Below are 23,953 nucleotides of genomic sequence, written 5' to 3' on the forward strand. Positions count from 1 at the left end.
CAACTCCAGGTACCCAAAATTTCCCCCGACTCCGACTCCTCGACTCCGACTCCACAGCCCTGGTTGACACGCCGCTTCCTCCTGCTGCAATGTCGTGTGCGCGGCTCGCACCGACTTATATAGGTCTCTTATGACGTCAGAAGTCCCATCATGCTCCGGGCGCCCGGAGCATGATGGGACTGTGAGATCATAAGAGACCTATATAAGTCGGTGCGAGCCGTGCACATGACATTGCAGCGGGAGGAAGCGACGTGTCAACAGCGAAGAAGAAGAAGGAGAAGGCAGAAGGAGAAGGCAGAAGGCGACAGAAGCCCGGGCACACCCTCCCCCCCCTGAAAACGTCGGAGGAAGCCCGGGAGGGGGCCGCTGTGAAAGAGCTAAAGACGAAAGCGGCCCCCACCCGGCGGAAGAGAACCAGACGGCGGTGAAGACTGGGACCCCCCCCCAGAAGACGTCGGAAGAAGCAAGCCCCCCCTCGTAAAAGTGCTAAAGAACAGACGGGGGGCCCAGAGCTGACTAATAAAATATTTTAAAAACCTGTGTAGCGTGTTTATTTTTTTTAACACTTTACTTCCAGGTGAATAAGTAGGGGTACAATGTACCCCATACTCATTCACCTAGGGTGGGGGGCCGGTATCTGGGGGCCCCCTTGTTAAAGGGGGCTCCCAGATTCCGATAAACCCCCCGCCCACAGACCCCGACAACCAACGGCCAGTGTGGTTGGAGTGGAGTTCCCCCTCAAGATTCATATCAAACACAGTGCCTGATATTGGCAGGGATCCAAGTAGAATCCCTGCTCATTGAAAGTCGGACTTCAAGTCCTGGGCAAAGTCGGATCAAAGTAGTATCCTGTTCATGAAAGTCGGATGGATGTAGGACCAATGTAGGATAAATGTAGGACCAATGTAGGAGCAGTGTAGGACCAATGTAGCAGAGCAAAGTAGGATGGAAGTCCTGTAGTATAGTGTAGTATAGTGTGAACCCAGCCTCACTCCTATCAATCATTTTGTTCCAATGCATTATATGAAAAAAACAGTCCCCAGCATCCCTTTAGATGTACATGCTCAAACAACTCACCAGTAGATAGCACAGCAGTGCAGCACCGTTTGGCCATCAGAGAGGAGCATGCACTTCTAAAGGGATTCTTGGGATGTGTTCTTTCATATAACGTTCTTGAAAGAAGATCTGAGCCAGGATGCTGTGACTTTTAAAGGAACCTGCCAGCCCCTCCCACCAATCACAGAGCAAAGAGCAGCTAGCAGACCCAGTGATGAAACCAATGGGTCCCCCAAAAAATGATTTCTTCATAAACAAAATGATTTGATTGAAAATTATTAATTGTATGGTGATCGCATAGTAAGGGGTGGGGGCAGAGTGAACAAAAGAAGGTATTTTTATGCATATTTTATACATGTCCACTTTATGCTGTCCCTGTCTTTACACAATAATGTGTTTGTGTTGCAGGTGGGAGGAAAGATGGACGAGAACAGATTTGTAGCTGTGACAAGCTCCAACGCAGCCAAGATTCACAACATGTACCCACGTAAAGGGCGTATTATCCCTGGAGCCGATGCCGACATTGTGGTGTGGGATCCAGAAGCCGCCAGGTATGTAATAACTGTGTCCCAATACTGAAATCGATACTTTGTGTTGCACTTTGTGTCAGTACAAAATGTATGGGTGCAAATTGCACTGCAAAGAATTGCATGCGCTTTGAACATGACTTAGGTGTGATTCCTGTCTGAATTGAATGCGATTTCCCCCCTCCGCTCCTGTGTGTGTGTGTGTATATATATATATATATATATATATATATATATATATATATAGTGATACCTCGGATTGTGAGTAACGCGGTTAACGAGCGTTTCGTAATACAAGCACTGTATTTTACAAAATCCTAACTCAGTTTGCGAGTGTTGTCTCGCAAAACGAGCAGGGTTCAGGCCAAAACGGTGTGCAGTACCGCGTTTGGCCTGAGGTGGGGGTGCTGGAGCTGAGCGGAGCCAAACGGAGATGCTCGGAAAGACACGGAAATACTCAGTTCCCGAGGTTTGCAGAGGTCAGCCGAGCTGTCCTCGGGCCTTTCCGGGTGTTTCCGAGGCTCTCCGGTGCCCCCCTCACCTCTGGCCACATTCGGTATTGCATGTTATTGAAGTCAATGCGGAACAAATTATCGTAGTTTCCATTGACTTCAATGGGAAAACTTGCTTTGATATGCGAGTGCTTTGGATTACGAGCATACTCCTGGAACGGATTATGCTTGTAATCCGAGGTTCCACTGTATATTTATATAGGAAGGGAAAAGCGCCATCTAGTGGGCAGTTTATTAAAAATGTTAGCCACTCACATTACATATCTGGCCAAATGCAAAATCTGCATAGATGTCCCGCCAGTGATAGCAAATCACAGCTGCTGGAGGAGATGTAGAGGCGGTCTGCCCCCAAGCTGACATCACTTCCACCCTATACCCACAGGGTCCCGGAACTTCTACTCCAGCCCTGTAAGCATCAGAGTACATAACTGGCCAAATGCAAAAGCTGCATAGGTGTCCCGGTCCCGCCAATGATAGCAAATCATGACCTCTGGGGAGATGATTTGCTATCATTGCCGGGACCGGGACACCTATGCAGCTTTTGCATTTGGCCAGATATGTACTGTGAGTTCTAACATTTGTAATAAACTGCCCACTAGATGGCGCTTTTCCCTTTCTATACACACAGGAGCAGTGGGGGAAATCACATGCGATTCGGACAAGAATCACACCACATTTCTGTTCTAATCTTATGTGATTCTTTGCAGTGCGATTTGTGGCAGTTTCTTTTTGTATTGATTCAAATTGCACTGCAAAGTATCAGTATTCGATATCGGCAAGTACTTAGACTGTAAGTATGGGTACTCTTACTCGGCGATTAAAAAAAGTTATCGGTGCAACCCAAGACTTTACATATATTGCTTCCTTCAGTCTTGTAGGCTGTTTATTGCAGGTTGTCTATCTTTATCTTTATCTGCTCTGCAGGACCATCTCTGCCAGCACCCAGGTCCAGGCTGGAGATTTCAATCCCTACGAGAATATGCGATGCCATGGAGTGTCACTGGTCACCATTAGCCATGGCCGCGTGGTGTACGAGAACGGCGTCTTCATGTGTGCTGAGGGATCTGGCTCCTTCTTCCCGATGAGGACCTACCCAGATTACCTGTATAAGAAGATGATCCAGAAAGAAAAGGTGAGTAGTGGTATTGTGTAGAAGGGAGACTGGGAATATGCCTTGCTGTCTGCAGTAGATATGGAGCTGTAGAGTACCCCCTCCCCTATGAGAACCCCAAATCCCATGACAATCTGCTCCTGTAAAGTACACAGAGAATTGGTATCCCCAGCTTTCCCAGGATCCCACCGAAAAGCCAATTGGCTCTTAGGTTAAGAAGTACGAGGTACTGTAGGTAGGTTGTTCTCCCCCCCCCCCTTTTTTTAGCCTTAGTGGTGTAGGATGATGTAGATTGGGGAATAACATATAGCTCCAAGTTCTGCTTTAACCACTCCAGCTCCGGAAAGATTACTCCCCTTTATGACCAGGCCAATTTTTGCAATACGGCACTGTGGTACTTTGACTGACAATTGCGCAGTTGTGCGACACTGTACCCAAATAAAATTGATGTCCTTTTTTTCCACAAATAAATGTTCTTTTGGTGGTATTTTATCACCTCTGTGGTTTTTTATTTTTTGCGCTATAAACGAAAAAAGAGCGACAATTTTGGTAAAAAAAATCCCAATAAGCGTATATTGATTGCATAGCTTCTACAAACGATAGGATTTTTTTCTAGTAATGGCGGCGATCAGCGACTTATAGCGGGACTGCAACATTGTGGTGGAAAGATCGGGCACTAAGTGACACTTTTTGGGGACCAGTGACACGAATCAGTGATAAAAAATATGCACTGTCACTGTACTAATGACACTGGCAGGAAAGGGGTTAACTTTAAGGGCAATCAAAGGGTTAAATGTGTTCCCTGGTGTGCTTGCTAACTGCCGGGGAGGTGCTTTGACTGGGGATACAGAGCAAAAAGTACCCCCTGGTACTAGTGGGACTTTAAAGGCAAACTATAAGAACACAAAGGTACAAAAATATAAAATGTTATTATACAGTTAGGCTAAAAAAAAAAAAATGGTGTATACATCACCAATAAAAATTGGATATAAGAACAAATTGAGATGACTACTGTATATTCGAAACTGTAGAGTGGTCCTAAGTGGGGGAAGACAAATATCTGTTATCCTGCTTAGCAGAAACACAGGATCTCCATCTTCCACGTTTACAGAATAGCGATCTGCCTTGTTTACATAGGCAGACCGCCGTTCTGCCTCTCTCAGAAACGATCGCCGGGTGTCGGTGAACATCGAGTCCACCGGACCAGCTGATTGGCTCCTGCAGTGTCCAATTACCGCAGAAGTGGGTCGCCGGCAGGTGCGCTTGTGCACCCCAAACCTGGAAATGTAATCGACATAGAGGTACATGAGTTCATGCTGAAGGGCCACCCTGCCGCAGTACATGTACGTGGGGCGGTCTGGAAGCGGTTAAAAGTGAATTCCATCTTGCATAGACTACATGCTTTACAAAGGTGTTTGCCCTTCACAAACCACAGAACTTTTGATCCAGAGACGATATTAACTTCTACTGAAACAGAAGCTGAAATCTAGTAAGGCCCCTTTGACACATGCGTTTACGGATGAAAAAGGAACATACATTGATCCCTGTGAGATAGCGGGTGTCAGCAGATGAACATCCACTGACACCCGATCTCATCTGTGTCCGCAATCCTCTGATTCTGCAGATGGAGGAAAATCCTATTTTTCCATCCGTCTGCGGATCGGATCGGGTGAACACAGACAGACGGTATGTGTTTATTCAATCCCCTCATAGGGCAGAGCAGAGATCTGACAGGGCGGTCCCTGCACAGTGTGCGGGGGACTGGCCTTGCTCAGCGGAGCGATCCCCACTGAGCAAGTGGAGGTTCACGGGGCGGATTATCACGGATCCATCCCGTGTGAAAGAACCCTAACTTTCCCCAAAAATGCTGCCAGAGGGCAAAGGATCCATCATTAGCTTTGCACTGACCTACCATACAAAAAACAAATGTCACTGCCCCTACCTATGACTGGTCTATACAGTAAGGAGCACTGGAAAAGGAGCGTATACATACAAAAACAACATAGAATATCCAAGCTCAAATTTACTGACCAATCAGTAACCAACCAAATTCACCTGTCTAACAGTATGCGTTAAAAATAGAGGTTTAGTTGCATGCATTTGCAAATGCATGTGTAAGCTGCAGGCCCTGTCAAGGCTCTCTGTGTACAGCAGTCCTAACTCTAAAATTCAAAGCCTCCTCAGTGGAAGCACATGTATGCTGATGGACAGATAAAGGGCAGGTGACTGGAGGTAGCCCAGCCCTTCTTAAAGGGGCAGGAGCACACTAAACACCCAGCACATAGAAGCAAAGGTGCCAGTGTGTTGCCTGTCCACAATGACATCAATACAAAAAACAAATGTCACTGCCCCTACCTATGACTGGTCTATACAGTAAGCAGCACTGGAAAAGGCGCCTATACATACAAAAACAACATAGAATATCCAAGCTCAAACTTACCGACCAATCAGCAACCAACCAAATTCACCTGTCTAACAGTATGAGGTTTAGTTGCACGCATTTGCAAATGCATGTGTAAGCTGCAGGCCCCGTCAAGGCACTCTGTGTACTGCAGTCCTAACTCTAAAATGTAAACCTCTGTTTTTAACGCATACTGTTAGACAGGTGAATTTGGTTGGTTGCTGATTGGTCGGTAAGTTTGAGCTTGGACATTCTATGTTGTTTTTGTATATACACTGACCTACCATGTCATAGTATGTACTGTGGGGATGATTAATAGACTGTGCACTTTGCAAAGTGCACTTTCTCCAGAGCTTAGTAAATTAGGTAAATCTTCACTTCGCAAAGAATACCCAATCACATGCTTGCACATGGTTGGTTGATGGTAGTCAGCAGAGCTTCTGCTCATTTACTTGGTGTAACTGCACTTTGCAAAGTGCATTGACTGTTTTCCATTAGTAAATCAGCTCCTGTGTGTCTTCATGGAGGAGGCCGTCTCGGTAGTGTGTATATCTGTAACAAATAAGTACTGTATACATCGATTTGCCATAACATTAAGATCGCTGATAGATAAAGTGAATGACGTTGATTATCTCTTTACAATGGCACCTGAAAGTCAGTGGGATACATTAGGCCAGGGTATCTCCATCAGGGTTCCATGGAATTCCAGGGTTCCTCCAGAGGTTGCTAGGGGTTAATTGAGCAACAAACAATTTCTATCTCTCAGATAAGTTCCCACTGACACCACTGATCTCGTTAGCTATCTATAAGGAGTTATTTCTTCCCAGTGACCACAAGTGTAAGGAGCATTCTTCCCACTGACATCACACTAATGTATCATGACTTGTAGATATGGTCCTTTTTAGCAAGAGTTCCCTGAGACCAGAACGTTATCTCCAGGGTTCCTCTGTGTTGAAAAGTAGGGTTGTCCCGATACCACTTTTTTTTTTTTTTTTTGCAGAACACTAAGCAATCTTTTATTACCGATACCACTTTTTTAGGACCGAGTACAAGTACCGATACTTTTTTTCAAGTATTCGCCGATACCGAATACCGATACTTTTTTTTAAATGTGTCCCCAAATGCAGCCATGTCCCCCACAAATGCAGCCATGTCCCCCACAAATGCAGCCATGTCCCCCCACAGATGCAGCCATGTCCCCCCACAGATGCAGCCATGTCCCCCCCACATATGCAGCCATGTCCCCCCCACATATGCAGCCATGTCCCCCCCATATATGCAGCCATGTCCCCCCCATATATGCAGCCATGTCCCCCCCCCATATATGCAGCCATGTCCCCCCCCACATATGCAGCCATGTCCCCCCCATATATGCAGCCATGTCCCCCCCATATGCAGCCATGGCCCCCCCATATGCAGCCATGGCCCCCCCATATGCAGCCATGTCCCCCCATATATGCAGCCATGTCCCCCCCCATATATGCAGCCATGTCCCCCCCCCCCCATATATGTAGCCATGTCCCCCCCATATATGCAGCCATGTCCCCCTTACCGTACATGCTGCCACATCCCCGCTGCCGCGCCGCCGCTTGGTTAATACGGGCGGGGAACATTACAGCTTTCATTTGAATAGCTGTAGTCTTTCGCGCCGCGCTGCGTATAGACACTCCCCCTTGCTCGGGATTGGACAGTTCACCCGAGCAAGGGGGAGTGTCTATACGCGGCGCGGCGGGAAACACTACAGCTATTCAAATGAAAGCTGTAATGTTCCCCGCCCGTATTAACCAAGGGGATGCGGCGGGGGGGGGGGAGTATTCTATTTCGGTATTGGGGGTATTTGCGGGAGTACAAGTACAAATCCGCAAATCCTCGGAATCGGTCCCGATACCGATACTAGTATCGGTATCGGGACAACCCTATTGAAAAGGTTAAGAAAGCTGCATTAGGCAGTAAGTAAACATGTTGTCCCTGAAGTAGATATGTTGAAAGCAGAAAAAATGGGCAGGCATGAGGATTAGAGCAACTTTCAAGTCATCCATGTGGATGTTACTTGACACTTTCCCTGTACCTAAACATTGTTGCTGAATAAGTACACCCCTACATGGAAATGGTATTCCCTGATGGCATTGGCTTCTTTCAGCAGGATAATGCTACCCTATCCATGCGCCTGGCCCCTTTCAGGACATCGGGCACATGAATTCCTATGGCGGGGATGGGCGGGGGTGTGTTTCTTGAAGCACTGATTAGAGCCAGAGGCTCTAATAGGCTTCAAAACAGGGTGGGCTTTGGGGCGCCGAGCATTGCGTCCGGAGCACACCCAGGTGGGTTGCACCAGTGAATGAATATTTGCTGTTGCAACACTGATCCTCCTCCCGGCCAATCAGGAAGTGGGTTTGATACCTGTCATCTGATTGGAGTCTACTGGAGCTACCCACCGAAGCCCATTTGCCTGCCGGAGACCGCAACCCGCCTGCTGGGGTGTTGCTTGGGCAAGTGCGGGGGGCTTCTGACTGAGATGCCACCGGCCAATGGAGGAGGAGAGGTTGTTTGCTCCCCCCCCCCAAAAAAAAAAAAAACACTGGCAGCCACTGGGTTCAAGTATGGTTTGAGGAACACAACTTTGAGTGTTAACTTGGCCTTCAAATTCTCCAGATCTCAATTCAATCAAGCATCTGTGGGATGTGATGGAAAAACAAGTCTGATCCATGGAACTTACAAGACTTAAAGTGGAGGTTCACCCGGAAATACCAATTTTTACCCTTAGATTGATGCTCATTTTGTCTAGGGGAATCGGCTAGTTGTTTTAAAATCGAAGCTGTACTTACCGTTTTAGAGAGCGATCTTCTCCACCGCTTCCGGGTATGGGCTGCGGGAGTGGGCGTTCCTATTTTGATTGACAGTCTTCCGACAGGCTTCCGACGGTCGCATACATCGCGTCACGATTTTCCGAAAGTAGCCGAACGCCGGTGCGCAGGCGCAGTATAGAGCCGCACCGACGTTCGGCTTCTTTCGGCTACTCGTGACGCGATGGATGCGACCGTCGGAAGCCTCTCGGAAGACTGTCAATCAAGAAGGAACGCCCGCTCCCGAAGACCCATACCCGGAAGTGGCGGAGAAGATCGCTCTCTACAACGGTAAGTACTGCTTCGATTTTAAAACAACTAGCCGATTCCCCTAGACAAAATGAACAGGAATCTAAGGGTAAAACATTTGTTATGGGTGAACTCCCGCTTTAAAGGATCTGCTACTGATGGCTTGGTGCCATATACCACACCTTCAGGGGTCTAGTGGCATTCATGCCTCAATGGGCCATGGCTTTTTTGGTGGTACCTACTCAATATTAAGTGGGTCACCATAATATATGGCTTATTGATGTATATTGTGTGCAATTCCATTGACTTACCACTAGCTGGAGATCTTTGATCACAGAAATGCAGCTCAATGCTGTTTTGTATGTTAAATGAGCACAGAATAAAATCATTTCGATAAACCTTTAACTCTATAAGCCTTGTTTATCAATCTGCAATGTTGCTTTTCACATGGACAACATGCTATATCAATAGCTGGAACTCCATGTGATAACATTGCTTGATTTATGTTAAAATAAAGTGTTTACATTTTCCTTGTATATTTAACATCCAGTTGATAAAAGATACTCATGGCACGTTCTGGCATTCAATAGAGGGGGGGGGGGGGAGCCACAATCTAGTGTGTGCTGCCATGATCCTGCCAAAAATGTGGTGTCCTTGTCACTTCTGGGAGCTGAAAATGCAGCTCCAACATCCATATCTTTCTTGTGCAAAGAGAAAAAAAAAATCCTGAATAACTTGCATGACCGCGCAATTGTCAGTTAAAACGGCGCAGTGCCGTATCGCAAAAAGTGCTCTGGTCAGGAAGGGGGTAAATCCTCTCGGGGCTGAAGTGGTTCATGCTGGAAAACCCTTCAATGTGGCTAAATTTAAAACAATTCGGCAAAGAAGAGTGGCCCAAAATTCCTCCACAGCGAAATACTCATTGCGTTATCGCAAACGCTTGATTGCAGTTGTTGCTGCCATGGATGGCACAACCAGTTATTAGGTTTAGGGGGCAATTACTTTTTCACATATTTGTTCCCTTAAATTAAATCATCATTTAAAAACTGCATTTTGTATTTACTCAGGTTATATTTGTGTAATTTTAAAATGTAATGATCTGACAAACATGCAAGAAAATAAAACAGAAAGGGGGCAAATACTTTTTTCACAGCACTGTAAGCGTTCCCTCTCCACCAATGTGGAGATCTCTAACCAGGGAGTGGTATTTTGGGTGCAGGGAATTCAACTCCGCTCTCAACTCCGAGTAGGAGGGGGAAAACTCTATATAGTAAGCTCTCAACTCTGAGTTAGAGGGGGCAATTTCTATATAGTAAACTCTCAACTCCAAGTTGGAGGGGGCAAACTCTATATAGTTAGCTCTCAACTCCAAGTATGAGGGGGGCAAACTCTATATAGTAAGCTCTCAACTCTGAGTTGGAGGGGACAATCTCTATATAGTAATCTCTCAACTCTGAGTAGCAGGGGGGCAAACTCTCTATAGTAAGCTCTCAACTCCAAGAAGGAGGGGGCAAACTCTATATAGTAAGCTCTCAACTCTGAGTTAGAGGGGGAAATTTCTATATAGTAAACTCCCAACTCCAAGTTGGAGGGGGCAAACTCTATATAGTAAGCTCTCAACTCCAAGTTGGAGGGGGCAAACTCTAAATAGCGATCTCTCAACTCCGAGTCGGAGGGGAAAACTCTAAATAGCAATCTCTCAACTCCGAGTCGGAGGGGGGAAACTCTAAATAGCAATCTCTCAACTCCGAGTCGGAGGGGGCAAACTCTGTATATCGAGCTCTCAACTCCGAGTTGGAGCGGGCAAACTCTAAATAGCAATCTCTCAACTCTGAGTCGGAGGGGGCAAACTCTACATAGCGAGCTCTCAACTCCGAGTCTGAGGGGGGAAACTCTATATAGCGAGCTCTCAACTCTGAGTCGGAAGGGGCAAACTCTACATAGCGAGCTCTCAACTCCGAGGGGGGAAACTCTATATAGCGAGCTCTCAACTCTGAGTCGGAGGGGGCAAACTCTGTATAGTGAGCTCTCAACTCCGAGTCGGAGCGGGCAAACTCTATATAGTGAGCTCTCAACTCCGAGCCAGAGGGGCAAACTCTTATGCTGGCCATACACTATATGAAAATTTGGCCGGAATTCGGTCGTTCAGACAGTTCGTTCATTTTTCGAACAGTTAATCGATAATCGTTGGGACGTTTTTGAGCCAAAAAAACGAAGGACAGGTTTGGAAATTTTCTGCCGAACGAACGATAAATCGGAAGGTTAATGTGTTTCCCGTCCGAACTTTCTGCACTAGGTATTTTTTTTAAAAACTAACCAATTTTTTTTATTTATATCCACTGAACGATTTATCGGTCATTACATGATGGCAATATCGTTTGCGCTCACGACCGAACGTTCGTTTTTCGAAAGTTCGTTCGGACGATTTTTGGTGGAGTGTATGGCCAGCATTAGTTTCAAAATTCAGGCAGGTTAGTCGAGATTACAGATATACAGTATACATTTATTGTTTGCAGATGTTAATAACCAACACGTTTCAGTGCAGTTGCAGTGTTACCTTCATCAGAGCTGCTTTCCTGGAGCTCCAGATTCTGAAGCATGATTCAAAACTTACCTATACAAACTTAGATTCTTATTGTAAAGATAACAGATGTCATAAAAGTTTTGGACCCTAAAAATACCTGTCTGCAAGCAGTTGTGATAGGCAAAAGGGCATTGTGTTTTACATTGCACAAATTTGTGGTCCTATGTTTCCTTACCACTGAATCTTATCCTCACCTCTACCGATACCAAATTTCCAACAGTGGCCTTAACTCCCATATTTCTGAGTTGTAAGATCTGTATGACAGGTGTACCATAACATTGTATAGTCATCCATAGAAGGAATGTACACAATGTTCCATGACTTTCAAAAAAATATTCTCTCTCCTTTCATTCAGATTCTGAGCCTAAAGTGCGTAGACCGCACCCCGTATCAAGGAGATGTAGCCGTGGTGGCGCATGCTGGAAAGAAAGAGACAGGAAGTCCGCTGGCAGACACTCCCACTCGGCCAATCACCCGTCACGGAGGCATGCGGGACCTCCACGAGTCCGGCTTCAGCTTGTCTGGTAAGTGGCGAGGGATGTGTACATGTGCGGAGAGCTACTTTAAAGCTTAAATTCAGATATCTCTAAAATGTTACTTTGAGGCTGGGTTCACATTGAGGAACGGAGCGGCTCACAGCAGCCCAGATTTTTAGCTGAATTCGGACCTGAAATGGACCAGAAATCACACAAGACTCCTGTGCAATTTGCAACGGAGCCGCTCCGGTGATGTATGAACCGGCTCCATAGAGAGACAGTAACAGTCCCCTGCTATGTGAATTGAATGCGAGGAACTCACATCCAATTCGCACTGGTGTGAAACCATTCTGAAGGGGAGTTCAGCTTTAAAGTTTTCCTAATATCTAATTTTCGATGGTTTAGAGCAGGGGACTCCAAACATTCTAAACAAAGGACCGTTTTTTTGTCCTTCAGACTCTTGGAGGGCCGGACTTTGGCCAGCGGGGGGTGGAAATTTTCCTGGTATCAGTGGAACTAAACATATGATATTAGGGGGAGAAATAGTGCCCCATCGTTGGTATCATAGGGGGGAATAGTGCCCCATTAGTGGTGTCAGTGGGAGAAATGGTGCTCCACTGTCGGTGTCAGATGTCAGAATAGTGTCTCGTATCAGTGGGAGGGATAGTGCCCCAAGGGCCAGATAAAGGCAAGCAAAGGACCGCAGTTTGGAGACCACTGGTGTAGAGAATGGTTTTGTTGTTTTTTTTTCACTGGAGAGATTTCCCTTTACATCCTGTTCTGAATACACAGTAAGAGAAAATCAATCCAGAGTGAGGGAAATCATCTCTTATGCCGCGTACACACGGTCGTTTTTTGTGATGAAATAAAACGACGTTTTAAAAAACGTCATTTAAAATTATCGTGTGTGGGCTTTTCGTCGTTTTTTGTCTTCCAAAAAACGACCAAAAAAAAATTCAATTTTTTATGTCGTTTTTCAAAATGTTGTTTTTTGTTTCATAAAAAAATATTGTGTGTGGGCTAAAACGACGTTTAAAACAACGTTTTTAAACCCGCGCATGCTCAGAAGCAAGTTATGACGCGAGCTTGAATGGAACAGAGTGCCGTCGTACGTGTTGTATGTAACCGCGCTTTGCTAGAGCATTTTGAAAAAACGATGGTGTGTAGGCAATGTCGTTTTTTAAAATGAAGTTTAAAAAATGTCGTTTTATTTCACAAGAAAAAACAACGTTTTTTTACAAGACAAAAAACGACCGTGTGTACGCAGCATTAGTATTCACTGCAACAAATGTCAGCATTGGACAATATTCCCTCTATTCCTGTTCCAGTGACAGCTCAACATTTGGATTTCCCATCACTTTCTAAATTGGTGACAACTCTCTAGGACAGAAAAAGAGGGTGAATCTCATCAGTGGGTACAGAGACACCAATAAAACCTGGCAGGGGCTCTAACCAGGGCTTTTTTTTCTCAGAAAATAGGTGCAGGAACTCAACCATGACCCCTCAAAACCCCCTTGACCCCCAGACACACCCTTTAAACAGCATCAAATACTGAGTGTGGTCATATTTCAGTAACAGTGGAAGGGTCTTAAAGGGGCATTAAATACCAGGAGTGCATTATGTACAGAGTGCAGAGTTCAGGGGTGCGCTGCATACAGAGTGCAGAGTTCAGCCTTCTTCCACCTCTGCATCCCCCATCCACATCTCACTTTCACCCCTTTTCCCAGCCGGCTCTTGGAACTCCCTGTACACTGTAAATGGCTCCACCTCTTTCACTTGCAGGGAGATCATCCAATGGGGGTGTTGACATCTGCACTGCACCCCAGGCACCCACATCTCCCTTCTCCCCATCCTGCACTCAGTGGGGGATACTCAGGAGACCAGATTTGAGGAAGCTGCTGAGAGACAAGCTGTCACTTGTAAACACAGAAGTCAGACATCTGTGTTTACAAGTGATAGTGGTTAGCAAGGAGCAGAAGGCCTGAGCCAGAGGTGGTGGAACTAAGTTCTACCAAGTTCCAGCTGAAAAAAAGTCTTAGTTCTAACCCTTCCACACACCAAAACAAAAAACAAGTTTTGAATTTAGATGCACCTCATCTTCTGGATAAGATTGCAGATCTCAATCATGTTGTTTTCATAATATCTCTGTCTCTCTTTAGGTTCTCAGATTGATGACCATGTCCCAAAACGAGCCTCAGCCAGGATCCTAGCACCCCCCGGAGGCAGATCCAGTGGGATCTGGTAAAAAGCACTGGCCGACACCCACCGATTCCCTGGTCCACTACACCCCACTCCTGCAGGAGATCCACACAACTTCCTTCCCCACTTCACAAAACGCAAACACCTGTAATATGTCAAGAGAGAGGAATCCACTGTGACTCTACATCTGCCTACACCAGACTACAGCGCCCCCTCCTAGAGATGGACAGTGATGAACCATCATGCCAACCAGAAACTTACCTGCCCAGAACTTGCTTGTGAATTCCTCAACCACGACGTCTTAATTTCCCATCTGTTGTAGTGATAACCAATGTTATGTTCTGTGCCGTGAGTGTGTGCGAGGTGCGAGCAGTGTGAATGTTGCTGTCTTTGTGCTTCATCGGTGTCATGTTGCAGGAGTAGAGGTGCGAATGGTGACCTGCAGCCTTCCCATATGCCAAGCCATGGCTGGCAGAGCTATTATCTGAAACAGATCCATTATTCTTTCATAGTGCAGTAATAACAGCGAGACAAGTTCCTATAACTGCCTAGATCCTCCATGCATAGTCATCCTGCATTGTCACAAGGGACAAAAACGTCCAAAATTTCTATTTAGTAGGCCAATCTCAGTGGTTTAAGCAACTTTTTTTCCTGTTAAAATTGTCCATTGGACCCTAAACATGATGTAGCCTGTTATATTCAGTGCAGGGAAGTTGAAGAGGTAACTTCATTGAGGGGTGTCTTTTTTGAATTGCTGTTTATTTTCCCCCACTCATTGCTTATCACTGGTTTGACTCGTAATTTTTGCACCTTGGTGTGAATTTATTGGGCCAGATTCACATAGAGATACGACGGTGTATCCCCTGATACACCATCGTATCTCTGAGTTGGGCCGGTCGTATCTATGCGCCTGATTCATAGAATCAGTTACGCAAAGATATGCCTAAGATCCGACAGGTGTAACTGTGTTACACCGTCGGATCTTAGGCTGCAATTCCAGGCCGGCCGCTAGGTGGCGTTTCGCTTTATTTATGCGACGATTATGCAAATGAGGAGATACGCTGATTCCGAAACGAACTACCGCCCGTCGCTTTTTTTTTACGTCGTTTGCGTTCAGCTTTTTCCGGCGTATAGTTACCCCTGCTTCTATGAGGCGCAGCCAATGTTAAGTATGGCCGTCGTTCCCGAGCCGAAATTTGAATTTTTTACGTCGTTTGCGTAAGTCCATACGGATGGACGTAATTTGTGTTTATGTAAACGTCGAAACCAATGACGTCCTTGCGACGTCATTTGGAGCACTGCACACTGGGAAAAATTCCTGACGGCGCATGCGCTATTCGATCGGCGCGGGAATGCGCCTGATTTGAATAGAACACTCCCCCTAGCTGCGGAATTTGAATTCCGCTGGGGGGTTTACGATACGCCGCCGTAAGTGTTTTGTGAATTACCCACTTGCCTCAAAAACTTGCGGCGGCGGATCTTAAATCACATAGGTTACGCAGATCTAAAGATCCGCTAACCTATGTGAATCTGGCCCATTGTCTGCAAAAAATACTAAGAGTAAACGCTGTCTTATACAAACATTGGAAATGAATAAAGTAGCTAAATCAGAACTCTAACACCACACAGTGGCTGCAAGTGGTAATTCTGGACACTTGACAACTTACAACAGGACACATTCTGTTTCTTGGTCAGGTAGAAGAAATTAAATCAGACTGAGCAATCTTGGCATGAAGTACGGTGACTTCTGCTTTGTCACTCATATATCATCCATATTCAAGGGCTCTTCCAATACTGGGCTGCATCCAGTCACCCCCTCACAGCAATAATTTATGCAGAGCCTGGGGGAATGCTGGGAATTCACATTACGCCTCTATTTGTCTGTATATAAAAAAATACTCTGTATGGTGACCTGCTGTAGAGTTTCAATGTAGAACTGTGTGTACATTAAATGTCATTCAGGAGTCAGTGTCATAATTGGATTGTTTTATATTCCATCCATAGATCTAAAGTGGTTGTAAATGCTTACATATATCCATCAAGTGACTGGCCTCATGTTATACACAGAGATGAAACAAAATCCTCCTACAAAAGTTGTACCTTTTTTATCTGCAGTGTTCTCTTCTCTACATCCATTCAAAGTCCAGAATTTACACAGCTTGTCTGAGATTTCAGAAAACAGGGGGCGAAGAGCTGAAGTTGCACTCAATAAGGAGAGCTGATTGGAGGGAAGAGACACACCCCATCCACACAGCACACAGGAACAGACATATGAGGCTGTCAATCTGCTGGATGTCCCTCCCCTGTCACCATTTTTCTCCTAGTGTCACAAAAACTTGTCAGACATGATTCATGCTGATAGTAGAGGAAAAAGCCAACAGACAGAAATGACACGTAGGCGAGCGGACAGACCGCTGAAAACGGTCCGCCAGACCGTTTTCAGCGGACATGTCTGCTCGGAGATTTCTGTCTGATGGTTGTACACACCATCAAACAGAAATCCCCTCGGACAGGATACGCGGTGACGTGCCGCGCCGTGGCCGTGACGATGACGCGGCGACGTGCGTTGCCCTGGAAGGTCAATGCTTCCACGCATGCGTCAAATCACTTCGATGCATGTGAGGGCTTTCGGCCGAGCGGACATGTCCGGTGAGTCTGTACAGACGACAGAACATGTCCGACGGACAGGCTTCCAGCGGACATGTTTCTTAGCATGCTAAGAAACATTTGTCCGCTGGAAACCTGTCGATCCGCCGGACAATTGTCCGGTCGGCCGTACACACGACCGAACATGTCTGCTGAAACTGGTCCGTCGGACCAGTTTCAGCGGACATGTTCGGTCGTGTGTACGGGGCCTAAGTGCTCTGGATTGAGACAAGTACACATTATAGACAAATATGCTTTGTTCATATTTCATGTCTGAGGTTTACAACCACTTTAAGTCATTTGAGAGAGCAACTTGTTTGGGACTCTGTGGAGGCATTCAGTAAGAAGATGCAAAGCCCCAATGTTGTAGGAACATTGTACTACATGATGATGATGATAGTGAAGAGTCTATACTATAGGGCCAGATGTTTGTTGACACCTGAACATCACACCGATGTGGGCTTGTTGGATATTTTATTCTGAAACCATGAATATTAATATGGGATATAGAGCGTATATGTGGGAATTTTTGGTCATACAGCCGAAAGAGCATTTGTAAGGTCAGATATTGATGTCAAATGAGAAGATCTGGCTCACAATAAACATTCCAATTCATCCCAATGGTGTTCAGTAGAGTTGAGGTCGGGCCACTTGAGTTCCTCCACACCAAACTCATCAAACTATGTCTTTATGGAGCTGGCTTTGTGCACAGGGGAGTATACATTCTGGAACAGAAAAGGGTCTTACCCAAACTCAACTCAATCATTTGAAGGGGTGTCCACATACCATTGGCCATATAGTGTATACAGGAGCCATGGTATGTGCATTCATTACATGTTATTTAAAGAGACTGACCAAAGTTCCTTTTTGTTATGTTATCCACACAACTGTCATATTTTGGATTTGTTAAAAACTGTTTTGCACTAATCGTTTGGTGATGTCATCAGGCCTGCCTATTTTGTATTTGTGTAAGTTCACATGGTGCGCTAAAAAACTTGAATAAGAATCCCACTGAAACTGGGTACTGGATCAAAACAATTATTCAAACAGCGTCTATAGGCGCCTTTAAGTAATCAGACAAGACAAAGCTTTTGGGATACTAAAAATGGTAAAGTTCAGGCAAAACTCAGTTGGACTTTGGTGTTATCAGACTACCAAGTAATTGATATGCCTGTGACAGACTTTTATGCTTATGGCCAATCAAATATCCTGGCCTTCAGTTATATAGGCAGCTCTAGGGTCATCCTATGAAGACCCTGTCTGATGAGAAGGTTTACAATTTCTGACCATTAACCAGTGGATACTGAATGGTTTTGGAAGTCATTCTAACCCATGCTTTCAGCTGTTACCCTAAGATTAAGCCTAAAGTAGACTTTGTATAGACTTTCTGCTATAAACAAGAAAGTGAAGACGTGAAAACTTAAATAACTGTCCAGTGTGGATTATTAGTGGTCTGTATTAAGCCTTTTAAGCAAAGAGCTCCATCATTCTAAGTAAAGCCAAGAGCTTATTCGCATCGCATAAGCCAATATTTCATCATGCTAAGTAAACCACAATCTTACATGACACAATAAGAGCTTCAATAAGAGCTATTGGTTAAAGCCAATAGCACCATTGTGCTAAGTAAGCCAAAAACTCCACTGCACAAAGCAAGACAAGAGCTCTGTCATGCTAAGTAAGCCAAAAGCTCAATTGGGCTACGTTAGCCAAAAGCTCCATCGCATTAGGTAAAGCTCCACTGGGTTATGTAAAGCCAAGAACTTAATTTTTCTCAGTAAAGCCAAAGGCTCTATCGTGCTAAGTAAGACCAAGAGTTCCATTTTTGCTGAGTAAAGCCAAGAGCTCTATCGTGCTAAGTAAAACCAAGAGCTCCATTTTGCTGAGTAAAGCCAGGAGCTCTATCGTGATAAGTAAAACCAAGAGCTCCATTTTGCTGAGTAAAGCCAGGAGCTCTATCGTGATAAGTAAAACCAAGAGCTCCATTTTGCTGAGTAAAGCCAGGAGCTCTATCGTGATAAGTAAAACCAAGAGCTCCATTTTGCTGAGTAAAGCCAAGAGCTCTATCGTGATAAGTAAAACCAAGAGCTCCATTTTGCTGAGTGAAGCAAAGAGCTCTAATGCCGCGTACACATGACCGTTTTTCATGACGAGAAAAATGCCATTTTCTTTAATTGGTCGTGAAAAACGGTCGTGTGTAGACTCCAGAGCATTTTTCTCGATGCAAAAAATTGCCGGTAAAAATTTAGAACCTGCTCTATTTTGTCTCTTTGTTTTTCACGTTGTGAAAATAGGTCGTGTGTACGCTTTAACGAGGGGGGAAAAAACGTGAATGCTCAGAAGCAAGTTATGAGACGAGGAAATTGGCATAAGCAGCCCAAAGGGTGGCACCATTCGAATGGAACTTCCCCTTTATAGTGCCGTTGTACGTGTTGTACGTCACCGCGCTTTGCTCAAGCGTTTTTTTCACAATCGTGTGTATGCAAGGCAGGCTTGAGAGGAATCACGTTGAGAAAAACGTCGTTTTTTTTCAATGACGTGAATAATGGTCGTGTGTACGCAGCATAAGTAAAACCATTTTGCTAATTTGTACTAATAAAAGCCAAGAGGTCCATTGTGTTTAATTAATTCAAGAGATCCATTGCACTAACTATAGCCAAACTAAACTCCATCACAGTAAAAAAATAAAAAAAAATTCAAGTTTTTTTTTTAGACCATAACCAAGTCTTATTTTATGTTATCCATCAGTGGACAGTTTTTATCTTGTGTGAACGTATATATATATATATGTGTGTATATATATATATATATATATATATATATATATATATATATATATATATATATATATATATATATATATATATACAGTGTGTGTGTGTGAAGAAAATATGTTTTTTAGACATCAGGTAGAGAGTTTTGAATGCTAGATGCTATAGAAAGGACTCCCACTTAGTTCAGTAGGGTACAGTAAAGCTGGGATTCTATGTAAAACTGTGGATTAGCAGATGTTTAGACTGGGATCCATGAGCTATAAAATAGATTCTCATTAGAACTGGAAGAAATAGGTCAGGAAAGTATTCGCTATAAACTTTTATGGGAAAGGGCTCCCTCTAAAACTGAAAATATGGGGAACATTTTTAAAGCAATTCAAATTAATCACAGATCATTGCCTTCTTTTACCTGTTAATTCATCAGAAGATTCCCTACAATTTCCCCAAATGGGATTTGCGCAAACCAAATTACCACCAGTTTTCAATCCAGACCTAATAAATATTGCTGTATATATAGCATGGTTGTCATTACAGTTGCCTGCCCTAGGGACTTATAAAAACTTGATTCATATGGAAGATCTGCCATGATCAAGCCTGCTTAATGTTTTCCCTACACACAATACCTTACAAATAAAGATTTAAGACCTAAAACCCCACTAGAGCATGGCTCTATTTACACCCTGTGCACCTAATATATTAACTAAGGCCAATCGTTTACATGCCCCACAGAGGCCTATTTATGAAGATTGGCAAATGGATCAGCACAGTTTTCCCGTTTGCTGCCATTTTTTCCCCCAGTTCATCAAGGTTTGATGTAAACAAGCAGGCTGTACTTCTGTTTTTTTTTTTTTTTTCCTAACATCCAACAAACTTTATTGCAGTAGTGCAAACTCACAGTCAGAATGTAGCACATCACTCACCTCTAGACCTCTCCCATTCCTTTAATGCTCTTCCAAATAGGGACCCAATCGTGAAGGTTCATGACTGGGCCCCGGCTGGGGAAAATCTTGTTTAAGGAACAGTTTGGGGGTTCAGTCTGAAGGTTCATGACTGGGCCCTTCTTGGGTAGAACATTGTTGAAGTAGTATAATAGGGACACATGCTAAAGATTCATGATTGGGCAGAATCCCGTCAAAGGAGTAGGAGAGGGTCTGGCAAAGGAAGTAGGATAGGCCTTAATCCTAAATTGGATGTAAACCCCATTCAGAAAGCTGATCACATATATCTGCAGTGTTTTCTTATCTCTCTTCAAAGCCTTAAGTCATGTGGCTTTCTCCTGCTCCATTTTTCTGTTACCAGCATGATAACTTCTGACAAGTGTCAACTGTGATAAAACCAGGCTGAATTTTGTGTCAGGGTGGGTGCTATAAATAGATTAGCAGAGAGCTATTCACAGCAAAGCTCTGCAAGTGGAGAGGGGGTGTGTTCCTTTCCTCCAATCAGCTGTCTCACAGTGTATGACAAGAGTCCAAACCAACAGGTGAATCAGGAAGATAAAATTCTAACAGGTTGCACACTTTCTAAATCTATCTAAAGCTGAAGACAGCAGATATACATGTACAACTTTGTAGGAGGATTTGTTTCATCTCTGTGTATCATCAAAAGCTGTTCACTTCACTGGGTATTTGTGAGGGTTTACATCCATTTTAAGCTTCATAACTGGTATCCTACTGGGGAGAAACTTGTTGGTGTAGGAGAAGGTTTGGCGTAGGAGTAGGATTGGGGCTCAATCAGAACAGGGAGAACTTGCTTTTAAGAACCGGGAGAGGATCTGGTCAAGAAGTAGGATTGAGGTGCAAACTGAAAGTTTAAAGAAGGGCCCCTTTTTGTGAAAGAATGTCTTAAAAAAGCAGGTGAGGCTATGGGTAATGAGTAGGATAGGGGCCCAGTCTGACGTTTCCTTGACTGGGCCTCTTTTATGAAAAAAAGTTTTGAAGAAGCAGGAGAGGCTCTGGGTAATGAGTAGGATAAGGGCACAGTCTGAAGTTTTATGACTAGGCCTCTTTTGTGAAAAAACTTCTTGAAGAAGCAGGAGAGGCTCTTGGTAATGAGTAGGATAGGGGCACAGTCTGACGTTTTTAACGACTAGGCCTCTTGTGAAAAAACTTCTTAGAAAAAAGCAGGAGAGTGTCTGGGTAAGGAGTAGCATAGGGGTACAGTCTAAAGTTTTATAACTGGGCCAACATTTTGAAGGAGTTATAAAGGATCTGGTAAAAGAGTAGGAGATTAATTCACTCAGCAGGTTTATGGCTGAGCCCCTTTTGGGGAGAAACACTTTGGAGGAGTAGGAGAGGGCCAAGCAAAGGAGTAGGAGATGGGTTCACTCAGCAGCTTTATGGCTAAGCCCCTTTTGGGGAGAAATTCTTTGAAGGAGGTGAAGAGGTTCTGGCAAAGGAGTAGGAGAAGGGTTCACTCAGGAGGTTTATGGATGTGTCCCTTTTGGGGAGAAACTTATTGAAGGAGTTGGAGAAAGAGGTTCTGGCAAAGGAGTAGGAGATGGTTTTACTCAACAGGTTTATGGCAGAGCCTCTTTTGGGGAGAAATTCTTTGAAGGAGGTGAAGAGGGTCTGGCAAAGGAGTAGAAGATGGGTTCACTCAGCAGGTTTATGGCTGAGCCTCTTTTGGGAAGAAACTATTTAAAGGAGTTGGAAGAGAGGGTCTGGCAAAGGAGTAGGAGATGGGTTCACTCAGCAGGTTTATGGCTGAGCCCATTTTGGGGAGAAACTCTTTGAAGGAGGTAAAGAGGTTCTGGCAAAGGAGTAGGAGATGGGCACAGTCTGAAGTCTCATACCTGGGCCCCTATTAGGGGGAAACACCTTGAAGAAGTACGAGGCGGTCTGGCTGTGAGTGATGTGCTATATTATGGCTTTGAGAAAATGCACTACTTGCAAGGAAGCTGGTTGGGTGTTAGGAAATAACAGCAGAAGTGCCATTTGTACCTGAGTTCTTTGGGGAGCAACAGATCCCAGTAGGTTTGCACCAGTGGCCAGTGGATGATATGTAAGAAAGCCTTGAGTGGGAATATTCTTATGCATGTTTCATAAACGTTTGATATGAAAAGTTGCAACAACAGCTTAAACAATAGTGAAAAGTAGACGAAAAAAACAGCTAAAAAAAGATCAATTAGACCATCTCTCCCAAGTATTTGGAGTTCCAACTTCTCTCCATTGTAAATAAGGTTTATCTACTGTACCGTGAATATGAATACTGTCTGCAAAACTGGATAATATAACTAGGACAGTGGGAATAAAGATGTGTGGTGAAATGCATAGGAAGGATTTTCTATAAAACTAGAAACAATTCAATGGAAAAAGGAGAGAAGAAAGATTCTCTTTGTAAAATCGGTGTGGTGGCAGCGTATGGTAGGCAAGATTCTTTATAAAACAGTAGATAAGTAGAGATAGAAAGGAGGATTCTCTTCATATACTGTATGATGGTGTGATGTCAGTATTCAGTAGGCAGAATTCTCTATTAAATTGTGGAGTCAGATCAGAGAGGGAAAGGTTTCTCGCTGTAATGGAGGTGTAATTGCAGTATACATTTGGAAGGGTTCTCTATGTCCGATCAATAGATATATAGAGGGTAAGGATTCTCTTTTCATAAATTGTAATGATTGCAGCCAGCTATAGGAAGAATTCTTAATTAAACTGTAGAATCAGATCAGTGGATGTGGAGAGGTAAAGAATGCTCTCCATAGTGCTGTCCAAGGAGGTAAGAGGTGTAATTGCATTTTACAGTGGAAAGGATTCTCTGTGAAACTGTATACATGAACCAGTGGGTGCACAGAAGAAAATTATTTATATATAAGTACCTCTGATTTATGGATTCCAGTTAGCATTTTGTAAGAAATATCCATGAAACTAACACTGGGTTAGTTAATGATCACTTAAAATGTGGAAGGATTTTTTACATCACAAGTGTACTTGAGATAAGGTGGCAAATGCCAAGAACCACTTAAAGTGGAAGTAAACCCTTGTATCATTTTCAGCCAAGGAAGCTGCCATATTGGCCTCTGTTTGATCTACAACTGCCATGATGCTGCACATGTGATCAGCTAAGGCACCAGTCATTGGATGGTTTGACAGTTTGGTTGAGAGCACAACCAATGGGAGTGTTAGATTCCCGGCATGTGCCAGAAATGTAACTGTTTTTTAAACGGTTAAATGGATGGGTTTACCTCCGCTTTAATATGCATTGGCTTTTATAAAGGGGTACATACTTAATAAAGTTAAGAAATACCGCTGTGTAAAATTGTACCACCAAGGCGGTGGATATAATACAGGGAAGACTCACTTTGTACACAGAGCTAGGATTGGTGTGTTTAGTGGGAAGGATTCTCATTCAAAATGTAGTGATAGGTTAATAGATTAGTGCAAGGAACTTTGCAGTAAATATATATAAACCTTGATTCAACGGCAATCTGCACTTCTTGATAGATTTTCTATGAAACCTTGGTACTAGAGCAAGACATAAGAGACATAGACCACGAAGATAGAGCTGTGATTTTAGTATGTAGTAGGAAGAATTCTTTACCAAACTGTAGTACTAGATCAGAAGATAAGAGGGAAGGAGTCTCTC

At 44.1% G+C, this 23,953-nt stretch overlaps 1 protein-coding gene across 1 annotated transcript in view; it reads left to right on the top strand.

The window, feature by feature from the left end:
• DPYSL5 (dihydropyrimidinase like 5) overlaps positions 1-14,780 on the top strand; it is a 164,776-nt gene extending 149,996 nt beyond the window's left edge. Inside the window, exons 10-13 of the mRNA XM_040348246.1 lie at positions 1,465-1,607; positions 3,020-3,227; positions 11,639-11,807; positions 13,919-14,780. Coding sequence (XP_040204180.1) covers positions 1,465-1,607; positions 3,020-3,227; positions 11,639-11,807; positions 13,919-14,004 — 606 coding nt within the window. The 3' untranslated portion in view covers positions 14,005-14,780. The remainder of the gene's footprint in view (positions 1-1,464; positions 1,608-3,019; positions 3,228-11,638; positions 11,808-13,918) is intronic.
• Positions 14,781-23,953: the final 9,173 nt, after the last annotated feature.

The sequence above is a fragment of the Rana temporaria genome, chromosome 4, assembly GCF_905171775.1.
Source record: "Rana temporaria chromosome 4, aRanTem1.1, whole genome shotgun sequence".
NCBI lineage: Eukaryota > Metazoa > Chordata > Amphibia > Anura > Ranidae > Rana > Rana temporaria.